At 44.9% G+C, this 19,354-nt stretch overlaps 1 protein-coding gene across 1 annotated transcript; it reads left to right on the forward strand.

Moving 5' to 3' along the window:
- Positions 1-3,053: 3,053 nt before the first annotated feature.
- FLG2 (filaggrin 2) lies at positions 3,054-18,742 on the forward strand. The gene is made up of 5 exons (XM_068994313.1): positions 3,054-3,191; positions 4,154-5,738; positions 5,832-5,924; positions 6,096-13,480; positions 18,719-18,742. The coding sequence occupies exons 1-5, from the start codon at positions 3,054-3,056 to the stop codon at positions 18,740-18,742; spliced, it is 9,225 nt and encodes a 3,074-aa protein (XP_068850414.1).
- The last annotated feature ends 612 nt before the right edge of the window (positions 18,743-19,354 follow it).

The raw sequence follows: 19,354 nt of genomic DNA on the forward strand, positions 1-19,354 counted from the left end.
CGGAGAAATGGTAAGGTGAGTTGTGCCCTAACCCTGACTTCAGGCCTCTGCTTCACTGGACTAAACAATCTTTCAGAAGCCAGGCAGGAAAATTCTCTGCAGGTGTCATCAAATTGATCCCTACATTATTTTGTCTTCTTTCCAAATAGTGCTTAGGCCTCTGGTAGGATCATAACTGTCCTCCAAAATTCCAGCTGAAATGATCTGACAGGTGTCCACTTATTCCCCTGAAACTAAGAACACCTTGCAGTTATTACAGAGGGAAAACTGAAGCACTGAGAAGTGAAGAAACTTAAGAACACTAACTAAAACCTAGCTGCACGATTCTGTGAATATGCTAAAAGCCACTGAATTATATACTTTAAAAGGTTGAATTTTATCGTTTGTTCATTGCTGCTAAGTCACTTCAGTCGTATCCGACTCTGCATGACCCCATAGACGGCAGCCCACCAGGCTCCCCTGTCCCTGGGATTCTCCAGGCAAGAACACTGGAGTGGATTGCCATTTCCTTCTCCAGTGAATGAAAGTAAAAATGAAATCGTTTAGTCGTGTCTGACTCTTAGCGACCCCATGGACTGCAGCCCACCAGGCTCCTCCGCCCATGGGATTTTCCAGGCAAGAGTGCTGGAGTGGGGTGCCACTGCCTTCTCACAACTAAGTACTAGGCATTGTCTAAGATGGTGAGGTAAATAAAATAAATGGCTTCCCTGAAGGAGCACCCAAATAGGAATTGACTGACCCCAAATATGTGGTATATATGTGATTAAGAGGCAGGCTTTAGCATCGGACAGTATGGGTTTCTATTCTAGTGTTGCCACTTCTGAGATGTGATTTTGGACAAATTATTAAATTTCTCTATGCTTTCATTTCCTTATTTGTAAAATGAGAATGACAATAATACTGACCTCACAGGACTATTGCAAAGAATAAATATGTAAGCATGTAAAACTGCCATGTCAGGCAGTTCCCTCAGGTATTACATTTCATATACTTTATGTACATAAATGACATTTTTCCCAAGGGTCTAGGCCCCAAACTGCCAGACTACCAATGAATAGCAGAATGCTAGAAGAAAGCCCCCTCTAAATTCAACTTGAACCCTTCTTAAAAAAATGACTTTTATGTATAGCCCATTAACATAATTTTATAGCCTAGAAAAAAGCCTTCCAGAAAGTATGTTTCTTCTCTTCCTGGCTGATAATACTCCTTTTATATACTTTCATACATTTCCTAAAACTGCATGCTTTTTTGTGTAATAGGTGTATATAGTAGAGGAAAGCTAGTATAATGGTTAAAAGAAAGGGCCTTATGATAAGATAGATACAGTTCAAACCCTAGTTCCTCCACTTACAAGCTGAGTTACCTTAGAGAGGGCTCTTATGATCTCTGAACCTGTTTCTTCATCTGTAAAATGGAATACAGTACAAACTTCATAGAAATGTTGTAGAGATTCAATGAGATGATATGTGAAAAGAATTCAGCACAGTATCTAGTGCATACTAAATTCTCAATAAATAGTAGCTATTATTATTGCAAAAAGACATTAATTAGGTTAGCCTGGTGGCCCAGGTTCATTTCCAATTACATAAGCATCTATTACATACTGCCAAGTAGCTTACATCTTGCTACTTTGGGTGAACAGTAAAGGGATTGAACTACATTTGTCCTCTAAAACATAATCTCTGCTTTTCAGAAGTGTATGACCCTGAGAAAAGTGTTGTGCGACATGTTCTCATATTGGAGGGTGGGCCGGTACCAGTCTTTCTGCAATCATCTCAGAGATGAGAATGTGAAGAAGTTGGAAGATAAACACAGAGGAGGAGATAGGATTGTTGAAAATGAATCAGTCCAACCCACAGAGGGCAGCACCCACATGTTAGCTATATAAGGGCCACTAGCTCAATCTTTTGTCGCCCTGCAAGCTGCATCAGGCTTTATCCTACTTTTTCCTTTGGTGAACCAGGTGAGAGAAAACTCATCCAGCTACATCAGTGGATATTTGGTTGGCTATTGTTCATGGTATAAATCCAGGGGTATGAGCTAAGACAGAGTCAATATATATTTGGTTTTCCTGCCTTCCCTCCTTTTCATTTCTTTCTTTTTTCTTCTTTTTGTTTGCTTATTTGTTTGGTCAGTTTAGTTTATTCCAGGGTCTTTTTAGAATAAATTTTTCTTTGTTATGGAAAATAATGTAAGTAGAAATCTGTTTCTTATAGGCTGTTCCACATTTTCTTCCTAGTCATTTTTTGTGCCATATTTTCTGGGTTGTCCAGTTGAAATAGGGAAAAGACCAGCACTGTTGTAGAAACCCATCCTTGTTCAGTGGCAACTTTCAGAGCTCCAAGATCTAATCATCCTCTAGTCAAACTGCGGTCTGCATTGCTGAATCTTTTCCCCTGATTACTGAAAGAAAACAGAGATTTGGTTAAAGCAGAGATTAGGATATCTTGTGAGCTTTGATGAGAGCAATCTCATGCTTCTGAAGCACCAGGGTAGAGTTAGCCCACTTTGTCCACTGTTAATTTGCTAAATCCCTTAACAGTCCAGTTTAGCTTCTGGTACCCAGAGGGGAGGCAGGTATGCATGTTAGACGGTCTGGTACATTCGATTTAAAAAACAAACAAACAAACAAAAACAGTGAAACTAGCCAGAGAGACTGGAGCAATACATCTCAGTGGTTCTAGAAATTTTGGAAGCCCCAAGACAACACCCAGAACACCAAAGTACACAAAGTGTAGAGATGCTGTGTAGAGAATATATTCATCCAGGACGTGGAGATATGAAATCTAGTTCCAGATCAGTCAATAACATGCCATGTATGGCTCAATCTTAGCAAAGTAACTAAAAGTTAACAAGATTAGCTTTCACTGTGTTTATGTGTATTGTATCACCCCTGACCTATTCTTACTTGTTGAGGTATTTTGGTTTAAAGAGACAAGATATTTGAAAAATCAGGATGACTACTATTAAAATCAGAACTGTTTATACTTTAAAATAAATTGAATGATAGGATCTTTTTTCTCCCCTTCAGGTTCACTTAAACCTGCAAAAAGATGACCAATCTCTTGAGAAGTGTTGTCACCGTAATTGATACTTTCTACAAATACACCAAACAGGACGGGGAGTGTGGCACACTGAGCAAGGATGAACTAAAGGAACTCCTGGAGAAAGAGTTTCGTCCAATTCTGAAGGTGAGGGTCATGTACCAGTACTGAAAACTGCCAGCATCCTGTACGTTCTCTGTTATATGACCAAGGAATAGCTAAAAAGCACACAATCCCCATGGTTTTTGAGCTCACACTATAAGTGGTACTTTTGGGGGACATCAGAAAGTCTGTTGAGGCAGCATTTATTTTTAAAGAGGTGATCATTTTCTTCCTCTCACCATATAGATCATCAGACTTTTTCGTGTCCCCAGGTTTTTCCTTCTAAAAAAGCAAATGATAAATTTGCGCTATCAATTTATAAATTACCCTAGCAAATGAGGAAGAAAAGATATAGAGAGGGAAAACAGGTATAAGGGGTGTTGCTCAAGTAACCAAGGTGACTAAAAACTGAAAACAAAATACAAGAATTTTTTTTCTATTTACTTGGGAAGGACTCAGTTATTAGCTTCAAAATTATAGATCATAACATAGAATATATTATCAGGCAAGGCTTTAAATGTATGTTAAACACACCAGGTACTGAATTTGGTTTATTCAACTCCCCCTTATTTACCATACCTGAGAATCTACTTCTCTAGCTTAGGTCCTTGAATTGTATGCGCTGAGGATCCCAATGGCCTATATTCTTTTTTATTACCTCTTCACACCTGCTAGGTGTTCTTAGGCTGTTTTAGCCTAAAGTATTTCTTGATTGGATTAAAATACCTAACATCAAACATTCCCTCAGTCATGTCTGACTCTTTGCAATCCCATGGATTATACAGCCCATGGAATTCTCCAGGCCAGAATCCTTGAGTGGGTAGCCTTTCCCTTCTCCAGGAGATCTTCCCATCCCAGGGATCGAACCTAGGTCTCCACATTGCAGGCAGATTCTTTACTGAGCCACAAGGGAAGCCTCCCACAGTTCTACAGCTTTACCCAGATATTTTAGCTGAGCATATGGACTAGGCTGACCAGATCTTCTTTGGTGTGTTGCTTGTACACAGAACCCAGATGATCCAGACACAGTGGATATCATCATGCATATGCTGGACCGAAATCATGACCGAAGACTGGACTTTACTGAGTTTCTTCTGATGGTATTCAAACTGGCTATGGCCTGCAACAAGGTTCTCAGCAAAGAATACTGCAAAGCTTCAGGGTCAAAGAAGCGCAGGCATAGTCGCCGACACCGAGAGGAAGAAAGTGAAACAGAAGGCGAAGAAGAGGATACGTCAGGACAAAACTCAGGTTACAGATATTCAAGTTGGAGTGAGGGTGAGGAGCATGGTTATAGTTCTGGGGGCTCTAGGGGAACTCCAAAACACAGACAGGGGTCCGGCTCCAGAAGGCTGAGAAGGCAAGGTGGTTTATCTAGCTCAGAGAACCAAAAGGGATCTGAAAAAAGGCGCCATGGGTCCAGCTCTGGTTACTCATGGAGTAATGGCAAAGAAAGGCATGGTTCCAGCTCTGGAGAACTGGAGGGAAAAAGAAACAAGTCACATGTTAGCCCCTCTAGGGTATCTGGGGATGAATACAAGTCTGGATGTGGTAGATGGAGAGGTCATGGTGGTCTGTCATATGAAGATGAATCAAACTCTACTCAGTCAAGTTATGCAGGACAAAAACATGGGTCTAGCTCTAAATGTTCAGGAGATGGTGGGAGGGAAAGTCATGCATGTGGTTCCAGCAATTCAGGTGGGTGTGGAAGACGAAAAACCACTTCTAGTTCTTGTCAGGCAGGTAGATTTGGAGAGCAAGGAAACCAATCTAGCTATACACAATCAGGTTATCAATCAGGAAGTAGTGGAGAAGGTCATAGATGTATCTCAGGAGGTTGGGCCTCTGGATATGGTCAACATGAGCCTAGCTCCTGTAGCCAGTCTACTAGGCAGAAAGGATATGGATCTAGAACATGTGGTCAACCACAGAATTGTGGAGGACAACAGGGAAAAGGTTCATGTCAGTCCTCTTGTTGTGGACAATATGGGTCAGGAGTAAGTCAGTCTTCTACTTATAGTCAACATGGATCTGGTTCCTGTGGATACTCTTCAAACTCTCATCAAAAGAGGTGTAGTTCAAATGAAACTTCTAAATGTGGTCAACATACATCCAGCTCAGGTCAATATTCTGGCTTTGGCCAACATGGGTCAGGCTCAGGTCAGCACTCTGGCTTTGGACATTGTGGATGTGGTTCAGGTCAGTCCTCTGGCTTTGGACACCATGAGTCTACATCAGGACAGGCTTGCTATGGTCAACATGGGTCAGGCTCATGTCAGTACTCTGGTGAGGGACAATATGGATCAGGCTCAGCTCAATCCTCAGGCTTTGGACACCAGAAGTCTATATCAGGACAGTCTACTTGTGGCCAACATGGATCTGGTTCAGGTCAATCCTCGGGCTTTGGCCAAGCTGGTTCAAGCTCTGGTCAGTCCTCTGGCTTTGAACACCATGAATGTAGATCACGGCAGTCTGGCTATGGCCATCATGAATTGGGCTCAGGACAATCATCTGGCTTTGGCCAACATGGGTCAAGTTCAAGCCAGTCTTCTGGCTTTGGACAACATAGATCAGGCTCATGTCAGTCCTCTAGTGATAGTGAAAGGCATTCAGAAGTCTCACAGAGACATTCAAGATCCGCTCAAGGGCAGGCTGGATCTCAACATGGAGAGTCAGGAGCCACAGTGAGGGGGAGACATGGAACTGCTCATGGACAGTCAGAAGACACAACCAGACATGGCCACTCTAGTCAGGGACAATCTGCTCAGACAGGGTCTAGTCAGGTGGGAGGAAGGCAATTCAGTCACAGTGAGGCTAGCAACAGTGAAAGGCATTCAGAAGTCTCAGAGAGACACTCAGGATCCACTCATGGACAGGCTGGGTCTCAACATGGAGAGTCAGGAGCCACAGTGAGAGGGAGACACGGAACTGCTCATGGAGAGTCGGGAGACACCACCAGATATGGCCAGTCTAGCCAGGGACAATTTACACGATCAGGGTCCAGTCAGACAGGAAGACGGGGATCCAGTCACAGTGAAGCTAGTGACCATGAAAGGCATTCAGAAGTCTCAGAGAGACACTCAGGATCCACTCATGGACAGGCTGGGTCTCAACATGGAGAGTCAGGAGCATCAGTGAGAGGGAGACACGGAAATGCTCATGGAGAGTCGGGACAGAACACCAGATATGGCCATTCTAATCAGGGACAATCTACACGGTCAGGGTCCAGTCAGACAGGAAGACGGGGATTCAATCACAGTGAGGCTAGCGACAGTGAAAGGCATTCAGAAGTCTCAGAGAGACACTCAGGATCCACTCATGGGCAGGTTGGATCTCAACATAGAGAGTCAGGAGCATCAGTGAGAGGGAGACACGGAAATGCTCATGGGCATTCAGGAGACACAACCAGACATGGCCAGTCTAACCAGGGACAATCTACACGGTCAGAGTCCAGTCAGACAGGAAGACGGGGATCCAGTCACAGTGAGGCTAGCGACAGTGAAAGGCATTCAGAATTCTCAGAGACACACTCAGGATCCACTCATGGGCAGGCTGGATCTCAACATGGAGAGTCAGGAGCCACAGTGAGAGGGAGACACGGTACTGCTCATGGGCATTCAGGAGACACAACCAGACATGGCCACTCTAGTCAGGGACAATCTGCTCAGACAGGGTCGAGTCAGGGGGGAGGAAGGCAATTCAGTCACAGTGAGGCTAGTGACAGTGAAAGGCATTCAGAAGTCTCAGAGAGACACTCAGGATCCACTCATGGACAGGCTGGATCTCAACATGGAGAGTCAGGAGCATCAGTGAGAGGGAGACACGGAACTGCTCATGGAGAGTCGGGACAGAACACCAGATATGGCCATTCTAGTCAGGGACAATCTACACGGTCAGGGTCCAGTCAGACAGGAAGACGGGAATCCAGTCACAGTGAAGCTAGTGACCATGAAAGGCATTCAGAATTCTCAGAGAGACACTCAGGATCCACTCATGGACAGGCTGGATCTCAACATGGAGAGTCAGGAGCCACAGTGAGAGGGAGACACGGAAATGCTCATGGAGAGTCGGCAGACACCACCAGATATGGCCAGTCTAGCCAGGGACAATCTACACAGTCAGGGTCCAGTCAGGCAGGAAGACGGGGATCCAGTCACAGTGAGGCTAGTGACAGTGAAAGGCATTCAGAAGTCTCAGAGAGACACTCAGGATCCACTCATGGGCAGGCTGGGTCTCAACATGGAGAGTCAGGAGCCACAGTGAGAGGGAGACACGGAACTGCTCATGCACAGTCAGGAGACACCACCAGACACGGCCACACTAGTCAGGGACAATCTACACGGTCAGGATTCAGTCAGACAGGAAGACGGGGATCCAGTCACAGTGAGGCTAGTGACAGTGAAAGGCATTCAGAATTCTCAGAGACACACTCAGGATCCACTCATGGGCAGGCTGGATCTCAACATGGAGAGTCAGGAGCCACAGTGAGGGGGAGACAGGGAACTGCTCATGGGCATTCAGGAGACACAACCAGACATGGCCACGCCAGTCAGGGGCAATCTGCTCAGACAGGGTCGAGTCAGGGGGGAGGAAGGCAATTCAGTCACAGTGAGGCTAGTGACAGTGAAAGGCATTCAGAAGTCTCAGAGAGACACTCAGGATCCACTCATGGACAGGCTGGATCTCTACATGGAGAGTCAGGAGCATCAGTGAGAGGGAGACACGGAACTGCTCATGGAGAATCGGGACAGAACACCAGATATGGCCATTCTAATCAGGGACAATCTACACAGTCAGGGTCCAGTCAGACAGGAAGATGGGGATTCAATCACAGTGAGGCTAGCGACAGTGAAAGGCATTCAGAAGTCTCAGAGAGACACTCAGGATCCACTCATGGGCAGGCTGGGTCTCCACATGGAGAGTCAGGAGCCACAGTGAGAGGGAGACACGGAAATGCTCATGGAGAGTCTGGAGACACCACCAGATATGGCCAGTCTAGCCAGGGACAATCTACACGGTCAGGATCCAGTCAGACAGGGAGACGGGGATCCAGTCACAGTGAAGCTAGTGACCATGAAAGGCATTCAGAATTCTCAGAGAGACACTCAGGATCCACTCATGGGCAGGCTGGATCTCAACATAGAGAGTCAGGAGCCACAGTGAGAGGGAGACACGGAAGTGCTCATGGAGAGTCTGGAGACACCACCAGATATGGCCAGTTGAGCCAGGGACAATCTACACGGTCAGGGTCCAGTCAGACAGGAAGACGGGGATCCAGTCACAGTGAAGCTAGTGACCATGAAAGGCATTCAGAATTCTCAGAGAGACACTCAGGATCCACTCATGGGCAGGCTGGATCTCAACATAGAGAGTCAGGAGCCACAGTGAGAGGGAGACACGGAAATGCTCATGGAGAGTCGGCAGACACCACCAGATATGGCCAGTCTCGCCAGGGACAATCTACACGGTCAGAGTCCAGTCAGACAGGAAGACGGGGATCCAGTCACAGTGAGGCTAGCGACAGTGAAAGGCATTCAGAATTCTCAGAGAGACACTCAGGATCCACTCATGGGCAGGTTGGATCTCAACATAGAGAGTCAGGAGCCACAGTGAGAGGGAGACACGGAAATGCTCATGGAGAGTCGGGAGACACCTCCAGACATGGCCACGCCAGTCAGGGGCAATCTACACAGTCAGGGTCCAGTCACACAGGAAGACGGGGATCGAGTCACAGTGAGGCTAGCGACAGCGAAAGGCATTCAGAAGTCTCAGAGAGACACTCAGGATCAACTCATGGGCAGGCTAGATCTCAACATGGAGAGTCAGGAGCTACAGTGAGGGGAAGACACGGTACTGCTCATGGGCAGTCAGGAGACACTACCAGACATGGCCATTCTAGTCAGGGACAATCTACACAGTCAGGGTCCAGTCAGGCAGGAAGACGGGTATCCAGTCACAGTGAGGCTAGTGACAGTGAAAGGCATTCAGAAGTCTCAGAGACACACTCAGGATCCACTCATGGGCAGGCTGGGTCTCAACATGGAGAGTCAGGAGCCACAGTGAGAGGGAGACACGGAACTACTCATGGAGAGTCAGGAGACACCACCACATATGGCCAGTCTAGCCAGGGACAATCTACACGGTCAGGATCCAGTCAGACAGGAAGACGGGGATCCAGTCACAGTGAGGCTAGCGACAGTGAAAGGCATTCAGAATTCTCAGAGACACACTCAGGATCCACTCATGGGCAGGCTGGATCTCAACATGGAGAGTCAGGAGCCACAGTGAGGGGGAGACAGGGAACTGCTCATGGGCATTCAGGAGACACAACCAGACATGGCCACGCCAGTCAGGGGCAATCTGCTCAGACAGGGTCGAGTCAGGGGGGAGGAAGGCAATTCAGTCACAGTGAGGCTAGTGACAGTGAAAGGCATTCAGAAGTCTCAGAGAGACACTCAGGATCCACTCATGGACAGGCTGGATCTCTACATGGAGAGTCAGGAGCATCAGTGAGAGGGAGACACGGAACTGCTCATGGAGAATCGGGACAGAACACCAGATATGGCCATTCTAATCAGGGACAATCTACACAGTCAGGGTCCAGTCAGACAGGAAGATGGGGATTCAATCACAGTGAGGCTAGCGACAGTGAAAGGCATTCAGAAGTCTCAGAGAGACACTCAGGATCCACTCATGGGCAGGCTGGGTCTCCACATGGAGAGTCAGGAGCCACAGTGAGAGGGAGACACGGAAATGCTCATGGAGAGTCTGGAGACACCACCAGATATGGCCAGTCTAGCCAGGGACAATCTACACGGTCAGGATCCAGTCAGACAGGGAGACGGGGATCCAGTCACAGTGAAGCTAGTGACCATGAAAGGCATTCAGAATTCTCAGAGAGACACTCAGGATCCACTCATGGGCAGGCTGGATCTCAACATAGAGAGTCAGGAGCCACAGTGAGAGGGAGACACGGAAGTGCTCATGGAGAGTCTGGAGACACCACCAGATATGGCCAGTTGAGCCAGGGACAATCTACACGGTCAGGGTCCAGTCAGACAGGAAGACGGGGATCCAGTCACAGTGAAGCTAGTGACCATGAAAGGCATTCAGAATTCTCAGAGAGACACTCAGGATCCACTCATGGGCAGGCTGGATCTCAACATAGAGAGTCAGGAGCCACAGTGAGAGGGAGACACGGAAATGCTCATGGAGAGTCGGCAGACACCACCAGATATGGCCAGTCTCGCCAGGGACAATCTACACGGTCAGAGTCCAGTCAGACAGGAAGACGGGGATCCAGTCACAGTGAGGCTAGCGACAGTGAAAGGCATTCAGAATTCTCAGAGAGACACTCAGGATCCACTCATGGGCAGGTTGGATCTCAACATAGAGAGTCAGGAGCCACAGTGAGAGGGAGACACGGAAATGCTCATGGAGAGTCGGGAGACACCTCCAGACATGGCCACGCCAGTCAGGGGCAATCTACACAGTCAGGGTCCAGTCACACAGGAAGACGGGGATCGAGTCACAGTGAGGCTAGCGACAGCGAAAGGCATTCAGAAGTCTCAGAGAGACACTCAGGATCAACTCATGGGCAGGCTAGATCTCAACATGGAGAGTCAGGAGCTACAGTGAGGGGAAGACACGGTACTGCTCATGGGCAGTCAGGAGACACTACCAGACATGGCCATTCTAGTCAGGGACAATCTACACAGTCAGGGTCCAGTCAGGCAGGAAGACGGGTATCCAGTCACAGTGAGGCTAGTGACAGTGAAAGGCATTCAGAAGTCTCAGAGACACACTCAGGATCCACTCATGGGCAGGCTGGGTCTCAACATGGAGAGTCAGGAGCCACAGTGAGAGGGAGACACGGAACTACTCATGGAGAGTCAGGAGACACCACCACATATGGCCAGTCTAGCCAGGGACAATCTACACGGTCAGGATCCAGTCAGACAGGAAGACGGGGATCCAGTCACAGTGAGGCTAGCGACAGTGAAAGGCATTCAGAATTCTCAGAGACACACTCAGGATCCACTCATGGGCAGGCTGGATCTCAACATGGAGATTCTGGAGCCACAGTGAGAGGGAGACACGGAACTGCTCATGGAGAGTCGGGAGACACCACCACATATGGCCAGTCTAGCCAGGGACAATCTACACGGTCAGGATCCAGTCAGACAGGAAGACGGGGATCCAGTCACAGTGAGGCTAGTGACAGTGAAAGGCATTCAGAATTCTCAGAGACACACTCAGGATCCACTCATGGGCAGGCTGGATCTCAACATGGAGAGTCAGGAGCCACAGTGAGGGGGAGACAGGGAACTGCTCATGGGCATTCAGGAGACACAACCAGACATGGCCACTCTAGTCAGGGGCAATCTGCTCAGACAGGGTCGAGTCAAGGGGGAGGAAGGCAATTCAGTCACAGTGAGGCTAGTGACAGTGAAAGGCATTCAGAAGTCTCAGAGAGACACTCAGGATCCACTCATGGACAGGCTGGATCTCTACATGGAGAGTCAGGAGCATCAGTGAGAGGGAGACACGGAACTGCTCATGGAGAGTCGGGACAGAACACCAGATATGGCCATTCTAATCAGGGACAATCTACACAGTCAGGGTCCAGTCAGACAGGAAGATGGGGATTCAATCACAGTGAGGCTAGCGACAGTGAAAGGCATTCAGAAGTCTCAGAGAGACACTCAGGATCCACTCATGGGCAGGCTGGGTCTCCACATGGAGAGTCAGGAGCCACAGTGAGAGGGAGACACGGAAATGCTCATGGAGAGTCTGGAGACACCACCAGATATGGCCAGTTGAGCCAGGGACAATCTACACGGTCAGGGTCCAGTCAGACAGGAAGACGGGGATCCAGTCACAGTGAGGCTAGTGACAGTGAAAGGCATTCAGAAGTCTCAGAGACACACTCAGGATCCACTCATGGGCAGGCTGGATCTCAACATAGAGAGTCAGGATCCACAGTGAGAGGGAGACACGGAAATGCTCATGGAGAGTCGGCAGACACCACCAGATATGGCCAGTCTAGCCAGGGACAATCTACACGGTCAGAGTCCAGTCAGACAGGAAGACGGGGATCGAGTCACAGTGAGGCTAGAGACAGTGAAAGGCATTCAGAAGTCTCAGAGAGACACTCAGGATCCACTCATGGGCAGGCTAGATCTCAACATGGAGATTCAGGAGCCACAGTGTGGGGAAGACAAAGAACTACTCATGGACAGTCAGGAGACACCACCAGACATGGCCTCGCCAGTCAGGGGCAATCTACACGATCAGGGTCCAGTCACACAGGAAGACGGGGATCCAGTCACAGTGAGGCTAGCGACAGCGAAAGGCATTCAGAAGTCTCGGAGAGACACTCAGGATCAACTCATGGGCAGGCTAGATCTCAACATGGAGAGTCAGGAGCTACAGTGAGGGGAAGACACGGTACTGCGCATGGGCAGTCAGGAGACACTACCAGACATGGCCATTCTAGTCAGGGACAATCTACACAGTCAGGGTCCAGTCAGGCAGGAAGACGGGGATCCAGTCACAGTGAGGCTAGTGACAGTGAAAGGCATTCAGATGTCTCAGAGAGACACTCAGGATCCACTCATGGGCAGGTTGGATCTCAACATGGAGAGTCAGGAGCCACAGTGAGAGGGAGACACGGAAATGCTCATGGACGTTCAGGAGACACCACCAGACACGGCCAGGCCACTCAGGGACAATCTACACGGTCAGGGTCCAGTCAGACAGGAAGATGGGGATCCAGTCACAGTGAGGCTAGTGACAGTGAAAGGCATTCAGAATTCTCAGAGAGACACTCAGGATCCACTCATGGGCAGGCTGGATCTCAACATGGAGAGTCAGCAGCCACAGTGAGCGGAAGACAAAGAACTGCTCATGAGCAGTCAGGAGACACCACCAGACATGGCCTCGCCAGTCAGGGGCAATCTACACGATCAGGGTCCAGTCACACAGGTAGACGGGGATCCAGTCACAGTGAGGCTAGTGACAGTGAAAGGCATTCAGAAGTCTCAGAGAGACACTCAGGATCCACTCATGGACAGGCTTGGACTCCACATGGAGAGTCAGGAGCCACAGTGAGAGGGAGACATGGAACTGCTCATGAGCAGTCAGAAGACACCACCAGATATGGCCAGTCGAGCCAGGGACAATCTACACGGTCAGCGTCCAGTCAGACAGGAAGACAGGGATCCAGTCACAGTGAGGCTAGTGACAGTGAAAGGCATTCTGAAGTCTCAGAGAGACACTCAGGATCAACTCATGTTCAGGCTGGATCTCAACATGGAGAGTCAGGAGCCACAGTGAGAGGGAGACACGGAACTGCTCATGGGCAGTCAGGAGACACCTCCAGACATGTGCACTCTGGTCAGGGACAATCCACATGGTCAAACAAACAGTCAAGTCACACTCATGCCCCTTTTGGTAAAAGTCATTTTACATCACAGATTAGTGGCAGACAAAGACATAGATCAGATCAAGCCTGGAGACATGGCAGTTATGGGAGTGCCGAATATGACTATGGGCAGTCTGGTTATGGACCTTCTGGTGGTAGCAGAACAAGCAGTCGTCATTCTAGTCCTTTTAGGTCAACAGACCGAGCTACCACTAAGCGAGCATCTAGTCATGGACCATCAGTTTCTAGTTTTGACTATATGGGATCAAAAGCAACTGACAAAATAGGAAGACAAGATTCAAGTCCTGGGCAATCAGAGATAAGTAATGGGCAGTCAATTTATTCCCATAATCACTCTGGATTTTGTACAACTGGAGGACAGGGATCTAGTCATAGACATTCAGTCACAACTCAGGAACAGTCAAGAGATATTCATGTTCAGTCTGGAACGTTGGGGTCTACTCATAGCAGTCAGCTTAGTAACCACTCTGCATCTCACCATGGAAAACCCTTATCAGCCCACAGCCATTCAGATTTTAGTTCAACTAGAAGTCAAAGATCCCATAGTGATAGTAAGGGGTACTGGGGGGAAAAGATTCATGAACAATCAGAATTGAGGCATAGACAATCAGAGTTCAATACAATAGATGTACATGAATCCAGCCAGCAGCACTTAGGAGATTCATATTCTCATGAGCTGGTAAGATCCAGCACAAACTTAGCAGCACAGGGTTCAAGTGATGGTCAATCAGGATATATCCAGGGTCAGTCTGGATTCAGCACCAACGAAAGACAAGTATTTAATAATGGCCAGTCAAGGGACAGCTATGGGCAGTCAAGTGGCAGTCACTCACTTGATAGCCAAGCCCCTTTGGGAATTGAAGAAAATAGTTTTAGGTATTTATCAAGCAATGTAACCACATGGAGTGGGGAAAGGCAAAAGCAAGAGTCTGGATCAAGTCCATCAGGTACCATGAGAAAATACAATCAGGATGTTGATGATAAGCAGACAAGAGACTCTGAGGTCAGAGGTTACCATGGAAGAGAGAGAACAGATTCAGGTTCCTTTTACTTAGATAGCAACACCCCACTCTATGAATATATCAAAGAACAAGGGTGCTATTACTTTGAATAATAATTTGAAACCAAAGGAAAACAAACTAACTCAAGATAAGAACTAATCCAAAGGAGAAATGAAACACACAACATGGAATTAAGATATTTAACATGATCCTTTCTTTTGGTAGTGGGGGTATATGTCTGATTTTCTATATAACTGTAGTACTGTATTCTATTTCTTTTGTTTGGTACAAGGTTTTTTTGTAAGGCTCCATAATCATTGAGCTCTTAGAAAACAGTGGATGGAAGAAGTAAATTGCATTTGGGACATATTTAGAACTATATGACAAAGTGATTGGATGCTCTGGAATAAAGTGAGCATTTAAAAATAATTTTATATATTTCAGGTTGATTTAATTAATTGTTGATAAACCTATCCAAGAAGCTAAGAGACGTGGTCTAGGAGCCAAAATTTCTCTAATAACATTGTAACATATTCTGTATCCTAAACAACAACAAAAAAATGTAGTAGTTTAAGATTTAGAATATTTGCATCTTTTGTACCACCACTGGAACACTGTACTGCTGTTTTTTAATTTACTGTCATGACCACCTGGATCCAGGATCTAGAAAACTGTATTGCATAAAAATTGACAATAAACTTTTCATCAGCTTACATTTGTCTTCTCTTTCATCCTCACAAAAACAAATACAGGCCTTCTGCTATGCGGTCAGATGCATATTTCTCTTTTCTACCTTTGGACACCTAGATGACAGGAAAATATCTGGATACTATTCAAAGTCCAAAGAAGGCAAAACTCAACCACATTTATCTTTTCCTCAGTCTAATCACTGTCCAAAGCATTTATAAGAAGAAATGTTTTATATTGAGGAGTTGATCTCAGATACTTTAGTCAACTGTGATTATCAGAGCAATCATTATTAAACATAACCCCAAGTGGCTATTTCCTGAGACCACACAACCTCTGAAAATAATATTGATGAGTCACAGATTTTCTCTGTCAAAGATATTAATTGAAATATCCCTTAGCAATGGAGGCTAATGGGGTCCTGTAATTTCTAGTCAAATAAAAATGATTAAATTATACTCCTCCCTAGCAAGAAAAATATGTGAGTTTATTATAAACAGAAAGAGGCATAACAAGGAGTAGAAAAATATGTACAAAAAATAATACCTTGAGTAGAAAGTTTATTGCTATAAAATCAAAAGGCAAAGTTCACAATGTGAAAACTAGTACAGACTTTAAAGATCATCCCCATAATTTACAGATTAAAAGAAAAAAATCAAAGCAAAGCACATTTAATCTAACCAAAATGAGTGATAATTCCTTAAATCAGAATCTGATGCCCCATCATCTTCTCCTCCCCCCAGAAACTCAAACTTCTTTTTTTCCACATTCACCTTTGGATTTCAAACTAAAGTACAATTCATCAATGGGTGTTCAAGATTGCAAGCCACTATTAGAGAAAGAAATTATATGAAAGACCAAAAGAATAGTCTCATTCCTCTGATTAGACTTAGAACATATTCTATCCAGCTTTTAACATTTTAAGAACTATCCAAATTTTAAGTCATGCTTGTGATAAATAGAACACTAGTCATATTACTTTATTAGTGGAAGAAAATAAAATTATTGTTATACTAGTAGTGACACACGTACAAATAACTGGGTATATGTAAGAGTTGGACCATAAAGAAAGCTGAGCAGCAAAGAATTGATGCTTTTGAACTGTGGTGTTGGAGAAGACTCTTGAAAGTCCCTTGGACAGCAAGGAGATCAAACCAGTCAATCCTAAAGGAAATCAGTCCTGAATATTCATTGAAAGGACTGATGCTGAAGCTGAAACTCCAATCCTTTGGCTACCTGATGTGAAGAACTGACTCATTGGAAAAGACCCTGATGCTAAGAAAGATTGAAGGCAGGAGGAGGGGACAACAGAGGATGAGACAGTTGGATGGCATCATTGACTCAATGAACAGGAGTTTGAGCAACCAGGAGTTGGTGATGGACAGGGAAGCCTGGCATGCTGTGGTCCATGGGGTTACAAAGAGTCAGACATGACTGAGACACTGAACTGAACTGACCTGAACTGATATGGCAGTTAACTCTAAATGGTAAACAATTTATATCTATATATCCATCATTATATGCTTTATATGTATATATATGCAAATTTATATCCATCATTATATATGCTTTATATATAATTATAATTCCATTATTTTTCATTATTGAATAAATGCTAATTACCAAAGAATCATTAGAAATTTAAATATCATGTTTAATCTCACCCAAACAAAATCTCTTGTAGGTTAAGTAAATGAGACTCAAAGAGATTAACTTGCCCCTATTGTGCACATAATTAGAAGCACTGCTATGATCAAAGTATAGGTTTCTGATTCTTAAACCAAAGTACTTTCCATTCTTCCAGGGGCTCTGCACTCCATTCATTCATAATTTCCCCACTCTTTAATCTCTAAATATGAAATTTAGAAGTGTATAAAACTTTGCCAGTTCCTTGAATCAATGTTAATTTGCCTTTACTCTGTGAGTGTATATTTATCAGTGATACCCATAATACCTTGACCAAATTCATCTGAAGTATAAATATAATGAAAAAAAATTATATTCCAGACTGTTAAGACCATCAGTGATTTGCTTTAGTCAAATTGAAGGCAATTACCCATTATAAATTACACTGAAAGTATTCTAAAATAATTCAAAAAGAATTACATATTCCCCTTCTAAGATGAAAGGTAAAAGTGAGACAGCAGGTATGGTCTACAAGGTAAAAGGTTAGAAACTGGAGTGCATACATATTGAACCTTTGTGAAGAATTGAATTAGATGCAGTTCTTTTGAGAAACGAGTCATATGGTGTGTACAATAGAGATTTTCCCTCTACTATGACCTGCGGATCAGTATTCTATGGATAAAACATTTTTGTGCCAAAGGATACTAAGTGAAGTCAAAGCATTCTTCAAAGCATGTCTGTACTGTCAGGGAGGAGCATGAGGCATTGAGGAGAAACTCTCAGTGGCCAAATTAGAAGCACCAGAGAAAAAAATTCTTCTTTCCTTAAACTTTCTAGATAAAGATGACATTTAGATATGGGACGCTGAAGGTCAGTTTAAACTGAACATACTGCATGCACTGGTTGTTTCGCTGGAGTGTAAGTCATAGTCTGGGCTTTCCTTGGTGGCTTAGATGGTAAAGAATCTGCCTGCAATGCAGGAGGCCTGGATTCGATCCCTGGGTCAGGAAAATCCCCTGGAGAAAGGAATGGCAACCTAGTCCAGTATTCTTACCTGGAGCATTCCATGGACAGAGGAGCCTTGCAGGCTACAGTCCATGGGATCAAAAAGAGTCAGACACAACTGAGCAACTAACACTACTACTACTGCTAAGTCATAGTCCTCTGTGTTATGAGAGATTTCTGTGTTTTGAGTTATGAGATAACCAGAAAGGACCTTTTAAAATAATACTACATGTAGTTTATTTTTATGTATGGTGTTAAAGAATATTTTAATTTCATTCTTTTACATATAGCTGTCCAGTTTTCCCAGCACCATTTATCTGCATTGTATTGTCTTGCCTCCTGTGTCAAAATCCCCAGTGGCTCCCCAGATTGCACAAAGAATTTGTGTGCAATGCAAGAGACTAGCAGGAGATATGAGATTGATTCCTGGGCCAGGAAGATCCTCTGGAGTAGCAAATGGTGACTCAGTCCAGTATTTTTGCCTGGGAAATACCATGGACAGAGGAGCCTAGTGGGCTGCAGTCCATGGGGTCACAAAGAGTCAGACAACGTGACTCAACAACAACCTTTCTCATAGATTAACCAATCATACATGTGTGGGTTTACTTCTGGGCTTTCTGTCCTGCTCCATTAATCTATATTTGTTTTCTGTGCTAGTACCATACTGTTTTGATGATTATAGTCTTATAGTATAGTTTGAAGTCAGGAAGCCTGATTCCTCCAGCTTCATTTCTCTTTCTCAAGATTGCTTTGGCCATTCAGGGTCTTTTGTGCCTCCACACAAATTTAAATTTTTTTGGTTCTAGTTCTGTGAAAAACTGGTGATTTGACAGGGATTTCATTGAATCTGTAGATTGCCTTGGGTGGCATAATCATTTTGACAAAATTGAGTCTTCCAATCCAAGAACATGGATTAAACATCCAAATATAATACCAAATATTGTAAAACTCTTAGAGGAAAACATAGGAAGAATATTCTTTCACATAAATCATAGCAATATATTTTTTGACCCATCTCTTAAAGTAATGGAAACAAAACCAAAAATAAACAAATGGGATATAATGAAACAAAGGCTTTTGCACACCAAAAGAAACCATAAATAAAATAAAAAGACAACCCACAGAATGGGAGAAAATATTTACAAACAATGCAACTAACAAGGGATTAATCTCCAAAATTTACAAACAACGCATGCATCTCAATATCAAAAAAAAATCCAATCAAAAAATGGGTGGAAGACATTTATAGGCATTTCTCCAAAGAACATATACAGATGGCTGAGAGGCACATAAAAAGATGCTCAACAGCAGTAACTGTTAGAGAAACTCAAATCAAAACTATAATGAGATATCACCTCACATCAGTCAGAATGACCATCATTAAAAAGTCTATAAACAATAAATACTAGAGAGGTGTGGAGAAAAGAGGGTCCTCCTATATT

This window comes from Capricornis sumatraensis, chromosome 2 (genome assembly GCF_032405125.1).
Source record: "Capricornis sumatraensis isolate serow.1 chromosome 2, serow.2, whole genome shotgun sequence".
NCBI lineage: Eukaryota > Metazoa > Chordata > Mammalia > Artiodactyla > Bovidae > Capricornis > Capricornis sumatraensis.

Bases quoted from the DNA above. Each gene is read 5' to 3' on its own strand.
- FLG2 (XM_068994313.1), top strand. From the start codon at position 3,054: ATGACCAATCTCTTGAGAAGTGTTGTCACCGTAATTGATACTTTCTAC. The intron at 5,739-5,831 runs GTGATAGTGAAA...CAGGAGCCACAG, and splicing joins AGGCTCATGTCAGTCCTCTA to TGAGGGGGAGACATGGAACT. The intron at 13,481-18,718 runs GTGAGAGGGAGA...TTTTGGTTCTAG, and splicing joins ATGGAGAGTCAGGAGCCACA to TTCTGTGAAAAACTGGTGAT.